Source organism: Patella vulgata, chromosome 1, assembly GCF_932274485.2.
Source record: "Patella vulgata chromosome 1, xgPatVulg1.2, whole genome shotgun sequence".
Taxonomy (NCBI): domain Eukaryota; kingdom Metazoa; phylum Mollusca; class Gastropoda; family Patellidae; genus Patella; species Patella vulgata.
Window position 1 is genome coordinate 36,649,615 of NC_065879.2, and position 10,959 is coordinate 36,660,573.

The following is a 10,959-nucleotide window of genomic DNA, read 5'->3' on the forward strand; positions in this document are numbered from 1 at the left end:
CACATATGAAAATTAGGATATCTACCCAATTTACTAGATATTTGTCACGAACTTTATCCCATATAAAAGGGCATCAGTTTTTCGGTTTTAGTATGAACAAAATTTTGAGCATACAAAGATGAATGTTATGATCGTTGTGTTGGTTGCTTCCATTGCAGGTTAGTTTGTACACTAATTTCTTAAAATCTGTGTAAATTAATTTCATTTAAATTTAAAGCGGTTCGCTCATTTCTATAAAAAGGAAATGAAGACGTGCATATGCCATATAATTTGCTATGAGAGAAATTTTGCCCGAACAGTAGCGAGAAAGAGAGAGAGAGAGAGAGAGATAGAGAGAGAAAGAAATGGGTTTAACGTCCACTCGACACAAACTAAGTTATTTCGGGACTAACACATGGTTTAATTTTATTTCAATATTTCGCTTGCACGTACAGATCTTTAGCAGTGGGAGGAAACTGGAGGACCCGGAGAAAACCCACGAGGTTGGATCGGCGACCCTACTCCTTATCACCTACAGCCGGGGAATTGAAACCCCGCCAGCTGACTCAATGACAGACCTTATGATACAGCGCACGTGCTACCCCCCCCCCCCCCCGCCCCGAACAGTAGCACTGCGGCACTACTGCCTACTCTTATCAAAATCCAACTGCCAGGGATTCTTTTAAGTGCACACTATTGTGAACACGGGACCCCCATTTCTGTCCCATCCGAATGACGATACATTGTCCATTGCCAGGTCCTCTGTAGTGCATCACTGAAAAGGGGTGGGGGCACGCCCGAATATACCAATGAACCTTCTCGGCCAACACCTGGATCGAAAACAGGACCCCGACTTAGCGAGTCAACGTCTTAATCACACAATATACGACTGAAGTAAACTTGGAGTTCAAATAGCCAAGGCTTGTTTTCAAAATGACGTATGTTAATACATTGTTTATTTACTTATTTACTTTATTTTTGTTTTTCAGCATTGGCGTCTGCCAAAGAGGCATGTCCTGTTAGGGGCTGTCAACTAGGGCTGTGTTTTAATGGTCGAGTTAATGACGAAAATGGCTGTCCTACTTGCGACTGTATGTATTTATTAATTCAAGCAAACTACAACTAACAAGATCGCCAATACACTAAATGTTATATATTTTTGAAAAATTTAAAGGGAAACTCTACATAAAGATACACCATTCTGTAAAGGCTAAATCTGCCTATTGCAGGTCTTTTTCCGGCCTCAAATGTTATATAAATTATTATGTAGACATTTATTCGCAACCAAATCAATTATCTTGACCATCGGTTGGCTTAGATATTGAGTCAGATAGAACCATCGCGTCATTTAATATTTTGTCGTTAAAATAGATAATCGAGACTTTGTTTGTTACCGTAGCAATTGGACAATCGAGACTAACTTGTCAAGAATTTAAACACTTATTACTTCGCTTAGAATAAAGTGAGAGAGTGAGAAATGGAGTTTAACGTCCACTCGACACAAACTAGGTCATTTCGGGACTAACATATGGTTTAATTGTATTTCAATAATTCGCTTGCGCGTAGGTGTCTTTAGCAGTGGAAGGAAACCGGAGGACCCAGAGAAAACCCACGAGCTTGGATCAGAATAAAGTATTTTGATTAAACATACATTATGTAAGAGCTAAATCTGCCTATTACAGGTCTTACTTTAGGCATAAAATGTTATCTAAATTATTAATTAGACATTAATTAACCTATCCAGACCATAATCAACTCTAGATGACATCGCTAGCCCGCGATCTTTAGTGGATTATGAGCCAATTTACTGCATAACTTTCCTTCACGATTTAACGATTAAATGGATAATCGAGACTATGCTGTTTATCGTACTGACTTTAGTAATGATGATCGAGGCTAGGCGGAAATTTCAATCGCTTAGTTCTCGGTCCATAGTGGATCAATTTGAATGAAATTTTCAGCAAACTGCCTTTAAATTATCTAGTTTTTAACTATTATAGTGAGAAATGTCAAATCGTTATCGAATCTCCCATAATGTATCTTTAATATTCATTTTGCATTATCTATTTTTGAACTATTATAGCAAAAACTCTCAGCTCTTTATTTAAATCTTATATAATCTTAAACCAATATGATTTAATTTCCATGCGTGACGTCCAGATATTTCAGGAGATTCGGCCATTTTTGGTGGGTGGGATGTGGAACTAAGTGGGCACCTAACTGTGTCGATACGTTTCTGCCTAAATAAACCAATATCTAATATTTGTGTCACACATGAATCCTTAATTAACTAGAACTTTTCATTTACTAATTATTATTTGATTATGTGACTTCTGCATATTTCAGAAGATGGCGCATCTTTTAGGTGGGGAGGGGGGGGGTGGAGGCCTTAGAACTGTACGTTTCTTGCCTAAATGATATATATGTAATATTTTTGTCACACGTGACTGACAAAAAAAAAATGATTTTTTTTTTTAAAATGACAGGTTGTCCTGCAACGCAGATTTGTAGTAATTATTGTCCCTTTGGTAGACATATAGGTTCCAACGGTTGTCGTACTTGTGATTGTAAAGGTAAGACAAATTGTTTCTTGCAAAAAAACATTCGTCTGTATAGATAATTATACTATATTATTCAAATTAAGAATATCTCTTCAACTGTTTCACATTTCAAACAGCAAATTCCATATTATAATACACATTGACGTGAAATTTTAAATATAACCATATTGTTCATCATAAGAGTTTATTGATACCAAATATAGTTTCAATATCGATCAACATAAATAATTTGATTATTTAATACCGATTACTCTTATTTCCATTTCCAACTGTCAGGGGCACTTTAACTTGCTGAAAATGGTTTACCATCCGAAGGACTAGACACTACATGACAAGACCATAATCAACGCTCGATGCGATTTTAAGTAGATTAGAACGGCTCAGCCAATTAATGATTTAATTTAAAAATGGAGAAGCGAGGTTAACACTTGAATGACCAGTACGGTGGTTACGATCAATGTACACATTTGGTCAAAACTACAACTGTTGATAACTTCGCTCAAAATAAAGTAATTTGACTGAAACTTTCAACATATTCATTTTGCATTATCTATTTTTGAAATATCATAGCGAAAACAGCCTGCTCTTTAGCTAAATCTTACATAATTCCACTTTAATTAGGTACTTGGGTGACTGAGACTACTGTTTAGTGAGTCATCGCGTCATCGGCCCACACACAAAATAACATTGTTGTAGTGTAATCTCACGTTATTTCAAGCAAATGGCAACCAACCTTTTCGATTAGAGGTTTTAGCTGATGATCCCCGTAGTGGGTGAAAGCGCTAGCTAAGATGAAATTAGTTTTTTCTTTCTAAAAATCTCACTTTTCTATATAGGCCTACTTTTACCTGAGAGTAGAATATATATATATATATATCTTTTTATTTTGTTTTTGAAACTTCTACATAAAACTTTTTAAAACGTAGAGATCGTCTTACAAAATTCAGTATCCTGTAGTTTATTTGGGTTTTTTTTGTGTTTTTTTAATTAACAAATTCATATTTCAGGATTTGGTTCTGGACAGGTCGCGTGTCCTTTAAGACACTGTCAATTAGATTTATGTCCATTTGGTAGAGTTAAGGATGAAAATAACTGTACTACTTGCGAATGTAAGTATTTGTTTAGATCTGGCCCCAAGATACAAAGTGTAATACATTTTCTTTTTGCACAAGCCTCAACTGGACCACAAGCAAGCTAGCTCTCATCCTGTTGTTTTTATTATTCTTCTCGGGGGCGATGCTCTTCGAAGAAAGCATAAGGCAAGGCCGTTTCATGTACAGTCGGCACGAAACTTGGCATGTTTGGGTTTTTTAACAGTCGCGCATCGATTTTTGATGACAGGGATGGCGTCATGCTTGCTGTCTGATCCATAGTACGCCCGTGCTTGTAAACTGTCGACGATTTCAAAATGTAGAGATACTGTTATAAAATACAAGATTTTCTAGGAAGTGGCGCATTTTGGGTCTAAGTGAGCACCCAATTGTGCCGCTACGTTTCCTACCTAAATAAACCAATATCTAATTGTGTTACGCATGACCCAAAAAATGATTTTACTTTTAAAATCACAGGTTGTGAAGATTCGCAATGTAGAAATTATTGTGAAAATGGTAGAGAGATTGGATCTGACGGTTGTCCTTCTTGTCAGTGTAAAGGTAAGACAAATCATTTCTTAATATAAGAGGAGTGGATGGCCGAATGGTTAGCACGTGCGCGCTGTATCATTGCAATCAAGTGATACGGAATTCAGCCATGTCACAGTACTGCCAGTCTCAACAGCTGTGGTAGTGTGAGTAGAATCGTGACGTATTCAAGTAACAAATTTTCAGCTGTCATGTTTGGTTGAAATATTTTCAATGCAGTCGGTACATGCGTTGCACTCCGAAATTCTCCTTTTCCCTCGATTGACACTTTTTTGGGAATTGAGAGAATTTAATTCCGGAACGTTCAATCGAGTATCCCCAATGAGTCAACTGGCGTGGTTTCGATTCCACGGTTGTACGTGATAAGAAGTAGGGTCGCCTGTCCAACCTCGTGGGTTTTCTCCGGGTCCTCCGCTTCCACCCCCCTCCCCACTGCTAAAGACCCTACGCGCAAGCGAATTATTGAAATGAAATTCAACCATGTGTTACTCCCGAAATGACCTAGTTTGTGTCGAGTGGACGTTACCCCCCCCTCTCTCTCTCTCTCTCTCTCGCTCTCTCTCTCTCTCTCTTTTATAGATAATTATACTATAGTATTTAAATCAAGTATAACTCTTCAGATTTTTCACGCTTCAAAACATATCAGTAGATTTCATATTATAATTGATATCGACGCTTCTTAGAGAAGTTTTAAGCTTTGTAGTATAATCTCACGTAATTTCTAGCAAATGACAACCAACCAATTCGATTAGATCAGACCATGTGCGGAGATACTAAGTGCTATATAGTTATTTATTTGTTGAAACTTCTACTTAAAACTTTTAAGTGCAGATACACTTACAAAATTCAATAATCCTTTGTGTTTTTTGTTTGGTTTTTTTTTAATTTATCAAATTTATATTCCAGAGTGTCCTCTAAGGGCATGTCAATTACAGTTATGTCCACTCGGCCGAGTTAAGGATGAAAACAACTGTTCTACTTGTGAATGTAAGTATCTGTTTAGATCAAATAAGAGCTATACATTTTTGGACCAGGAACTGGGTCCCAAGCGCTACTCATATTGTTGTTCTTCTTCTTCTTGGGGTGACCCTCTCCGTAAAAGCGTAAGACTCCTCCAATTTAAGTATGGTCGACATGGAGCTTGACATGTTTGTTCTTTGGATAATTGCACATCGAATGGAGATGACGTCATGCTCGGTTCCTTATCCACGGTACGTTTATACGTGTTGAAGTAAATTGTGGACAGTTGAAACTTCTGATTAAGGCTTTTAAAATGTAGAGATACGACGCTTACAAAATTTCAATTTATTTTGGGTTGGTGGCTAAGCATTCTGCACACAGAGAACTATATCCTTTGAGAATGGTCGCCATGTTGAAAAATTAGTGTACTATTTTATGTACTAATCCGTTTTACTCATTATACAAAGGAAAGCAGAAAAAATACTTCACAAAATTCTCAAAGAATGCTTAGTGGTTTCAACTAAATTCGTCGATGTCGGTCAACTAGCTTCGTGTCTGTCCTGAAGCGGGGCTAATTTTAGCCAGACATTTATGTTACATATGATTCAAAAAATTATTTTAATTTTAAAATGACAGGCTGTGAAGAGTCGCGATGTAAAAATAATTGTCCAAATGGTAGAGAGATTGGATCTAACGGTTGTCCTTCTTGTCAGTGTAAAGGTAAGACAAATCATTTCTTAAAGGGCCAATCCCGATAATATTTTGGAGAATAAAACTGCTTAATTTTGTGTTAAAATCCCTAAAAATCCTCTACCCGAAGACCGAGCAATTAACCTTTCGTTATCAAGTACAGCACATGGGCCATTTACTGTATAGACCTCTAAAGGAACGGGAATATAATTCTCTAGCTTCGTCACGTTTCAAACAGTAACATTATGATCTACGCTTGGTAATCATTATGATCGACGCTTGGAGGTTCCAAACAAGATGAACACAGGAAATGATAAATAGAGTTTGAATACGCGACAATGAATATTTGAACTTGAATATTTAATATCACAAAACCATTAAATATAATGGATTAATAAGTCAATTGAACATTAGACTAGATGGTCAGGGATTTTATGCACATGGCAGGACGTATTTATTGTTCACATAGATAAGAGACAGTGTTTTATTGTAGGCCTATCAATATCAATTGTCTGAATTATGTTATTATATGATTAATATCAATGAAATATACACAAATTACTGTGTGGATCATGTACAGAAAATCAGATGTTTTATGTATTGTACTTTGCGGAAGGAGTGCGGAAAAGTAACATTTGTGCTTGACTTTTGTGGTAAAATATATTTTCTAAATATTCAGAATTACTGAATATAAAATACTTCATGTTTTCTTATCTGTTCGATTGTTTTCGCTACAAACAACATTTGAGATTGGGTCCACGCCATGTTTTAAGTTTACTAATGACCTAAAATCTATTCAATTATTATTTTATGTTTCAGATTAAAACACGCAACAATGTTTTCTTTGATTATAAAATTTGATTAACTAAATAAACTGCATATATTGCTTTATTTTTGGGTTTTTGGTTTGTTGGTTGTTTGTTCATTGTTTTTATGGTTTTGCGATTTGCTTTTATTTTGGTAACGAGGAAGGGTTTGGCAGGGAAATACTCGCAGTCCATCTATATTGGGTAGTTGAAATCTAAATATACAATTACATATTTAGATATATTCTGACATGCTGCTTAGGTTCTACAATCAACACTGGAAGGTTATGATCATTAATTTTGATCGTGATTTACTGATAATCTAAGAGTGAATTCAAATGGAGCGGAATTTATGCTATATTCAATTCCTGTCTAAAGGAAATGAAATTTAATGAGCTGGGGTTTAGCGTCCAATTGTTCCGCATCGACGAGGGAAATTTTGTCCTAACAGTGGCATTACTGTCTTCTCTTGTTTTGATTCCCATTAGACAACGGTTATATTAGGTGCACGCCAATGTGTACACGGGGCCTCTGTTTTCCGCCTCATTCGACCGAAAAGACGCTATTCCTTGGCAGGCCTTCGGTCCTGCTACACTGACATGGGTAAATACGCCGAGATCGAATCCGCGATCGTACCTGGGACCCCCTGGTTAGCGAACAAGCGCCTAAATGGGATTTTTTCTGATTTGCATAAAAGTCAGAAGACGTTAAAGGATCAAACCCACTCAGAAAAACACAAGACAATTTATATGGAAAACTATTATTGGTTTGTACACATACATCACGACATTTTGACATGTGTTCTCTTATCGTTTTTTAATGTGTTAGTAGCGCCATATTGGGTTAAAGTGTGTGTTAAACAACAGTACTTAATAGGCTTAATAGCTGAAACAAATGGGAACCAACCATGAGAAATACTCGAAGGTCCTACTCAGCCCACACCGGGCGTCGATCATGGGAAATTCTAGTTCTCGTGTCCCTAGCGCATAATGACCGTGGCCACGTTACTATATCCACATACAATTCAAATTAATAGAATCTTATAAACCAAATGAATGGCTTGAAATATTTTACCACTCTAAACACAGAAATTAATTGGGGTTGGGCGAATGGTCTAACGCGTGCGCTTAGATCATAAGATCTGTAATTGAGTCATGTACAATTCCCAGCTTGCACAAAGAGTGGGGTCACATATCTCCAACCTCGTGGTACCTTAGAACCCCCCCCCCCTCCACTGCTAAACACCCGTACGTGTAAAAACATTGAGTCATGCGGTATTCGGTAGTCTCTCTCTCTCTCTCTCTCTCTCTCTCTCTCTATCTCTCTCTCTCTTAATAAAGATTTCGAAAAAGGGATCATTTGAATCACGTATGGTATAGACAGTGATTAGTTCAATCTGGTGGGTTTATCTAATTAAGTATGGACTAACTGCTATTAATTACATAATCCCTTTATCTCATTAATAATAGATTAGTTTTAGCAACCCGATAGATTCTGTATGTTTACATGGAGACCGGTGACATGTTGTATATGTATATAAGTCAACACTGTACCTATCATTAATATTCACTTTCTGTCATCTACTTCTACAGTTGTCTTCTTCACTGTTAACCCTTTATCCTTACAACATGAGAGAAATCGTTCACATGCAAACTGGCCAATGTGGCAACCAGATCGGAGCCAAGGTAAGATTAAATAATTCCTAATACGAAGAATTGTCAAGTGAGCATAGAAATCATCATTTGAATTTCACGGTTAAAAGAAAAATTGTGTCGGTTGTTCTAGAAAAGTCAGCATAGTCTACCCGGTGCATGAAAAAAGCAAATGATGTAACAGTGTTATTTATACAGTGACAGTAGTATCAGTTGTTCTATAAAAGTCAGTATACCCTTACTGGTATTCCACACATGTCACCTCTAATCTATTATTATACATAATATTCTACATTAAAGACACGGAATAGAATCAAATATTGGTCTATTTCAGTCAATGGCGATGTTGTTATCTTGTCGTAGATCCTGATATGCAATATTTAAGTCGCAATGAACTTTTTAAAACAGTTCTCTACGTCACGTTCTTTATGGTCTTGTAATAAAAGAACTTGGTGAAAAAATGAAAACATATCCCACAAACAAGAAAAAAGTGATAAACTTGTAGACCAGATTAATCAAGCGTAGGCGACCACCATTCAAGTTGGGATGTTTGCGTATTTAACCGAACATAATTGATTAGAAATTACCGTACATATTTAAAAAAAATTAATTTAAATCTGTTTATATAAATTCATAGTACACTAATGCGTGCCTTTTGACCCATACTCGTCTATTTTAAGGTTCCATACAAAAGCACTATGCGCCCTGTAACATTGGTGTTTATACAGTGACAAAAGATTTTAAACATATATTTTCCTCTTTTCAGTTCTGGGAAGTAATCTCTGATGAACATGGTATTGACCCAACAGGAACATACCACGGTGATTCTGATCTTCAATTGGAGAGAATTAACGTTTATTATAATGAAGCTACAGGAGGAAAATATGTACCCAGGGCTGTTCTCGTCGATTTGGAACCTGGTACCATGGATTCTGTACGATCAGGACCATTTGGTCAGATATTCCGCCCAGATAATTTTGTCTTCGGTCAAAGTGGTGCCGGTAACAACTGGGCCAAAGGTCATTATACCGAGGGAGCTGAATTGGTCGACTCCGTCCTAGATGTGGTTCGCAAAGAAGCTGAAAGCTGTGATTGTCTACAGGGTTTCCAACTGACCCATTCTTTGGGTGGTGGAACCGGATCTGGTATGGGAACTCTCCTCATCAGTAAAATCCGTGAAGAATATCCAGATAGAATTATGAACACCTTCTCCGTCTGTCCATCACCTAAGGTAAGAATATCTTTAATTTCACATCCTTTACAACTTCATGTTTCATTGAAGGTAAGAAGATTGGTTCATTTCTAAACATTTTAGTGAAATGTATTAAAATGCAAAAGGTACAAGATAAATTTGAGAAATATCACTGTGTATCAGATCAGTTGTTGAATGTGATATAATATAAAATATAATTCGAACATGTGAAAGTTTTAGTGAAAGGCATTAAAATGTAAGAATACCATTCCTATTTGAGAAACATTAAGATCAGTTTTTGTTTTATTCTGTAATTTCAGGTATCAGATACAGTTGTTGAACCATACAACGCTACACTCTCTGTTCATCAACTAGTAGAAAATACAGATGAGACCTACTGTATTGACAATGAGGCTCTCTATGATATCTGTTTCCGAACCTTGAAACTGACTACACCCACTTACGGTGACCTCAATCATCTTGTATCAGCTACCATGTCTGGAGTGACAACCTGTCTACGATTCCCTGGTCAACTGAATGCTGATCTCCGTAAACTGGCTGTCAACATGGTACCATTCCCACGTCTACATTTCTTTATGCCAGGTTTCGCTCCACTCACTTCTCGTGGTTCCCAACAGTACCGAGCTCTAACTGTCCCAGAACTCACACAACAGATGTTTGATGCCAAGAACATGATGGCTGCCTGTGATCCTCGTCATGGTCGTTACCTAACAGTAGCCACCATGTTCAGAGGTCGTATGTCCATGAAGGAGGTCGATGAACAGATGCTGAACGTTCAGAATAAAAACAGCAGTTACTTTGTTGAATGGATTCCCAACAATGTCAAAACAGCTGTCTGTGATATTCCACCAAGAGGTCTGAAGATGTCAGGAACATTTATTGGTAACAGTACCGCCATCCAGGAACTGTTTAAGAGAATATCTGAACAATTTACAGCCATGTTCAGAAGGAAAGCTTTTCTCCATTGGTATACTGGTGAAGGTATGGATGAGATGGAATTTACAGAAGCTGAATCTAACATGAATGATCTGGTATCTGAATATCAACAATACCAGGATGCTACAGCTGAAGAAGAAGGAGAATTTGATGAAGAAGAAGGCGAAGGAGAAGAAGCGTAGATACAATATCTAATACAAATCTATTAATTTATTATTAATCATTTTATTGTTATTATTCTATTCTTATTTACAATCTTGTAAAATATTGAATAAATGGTTGTTGATACTAAATTGTTGGATATATTTTCTACATAGAATTTTCACAAATATTGTTTGGTCTTTTGGCTTCTATACACATACGTAGATGGATCAGGTGTTCCAGAAAGATTCAAAGAAAAGACTACTCGCGATGGAGTAGAGGGTGGTGTTACGATATGTTATGGCAAACGATGTATAGAGCACTGGTGTTTGGGACAGGGTGGTGGGGTATTTATTGAATATAGCTAAATTAATGAACATG

General features: G+C 36.8%; 1 protein-coding gene and 1 long non-coding RNA gene across 2 annotated transcripts; both read left to right on the plus strand.

The window, feature by feature from the left end:
• Positions 1 to 6,721, plus strand: LOC126832151 (uncharacterized). The gene is made up of 8 exons (XR_007684566.2): positions 1 to 158; positions 969 to 1,070; positions 2,466 to 2,552; positions 3,548 to 3,649; positions 4,109 to 4,192; positions 5,087 to 5,167; positions 5,777 to 5,860; positions 6,650 to 6,721. It is a non-coding gene; the product is annotated as an uncharacterized LOC126832151 (long non-coding RNA).
• Positions 6,722 to 8,264: 1,543 nt separating this feature from the next.
• LOC126832082 (tubulin beta chain-like) lies at positions 8,265 to 10,619 on the plus strand. Its single transcript, XM_050562767.1, has 3 exons — positions 8,265 to 8,321; positions 9,055 to 9,519; positions 9,801 to 10,619. The coding sequence occupies exons 1-3, from the start codon at positions 8,265 to 8,267 to the stop codon at positions 10,617 to 10,619; spliced, it is 1,341 nt and encodes a 446-aa protein (XP_050418724.1).
• Positions 10,620 to 10,959: the final 340 nt, after the last annotated feature.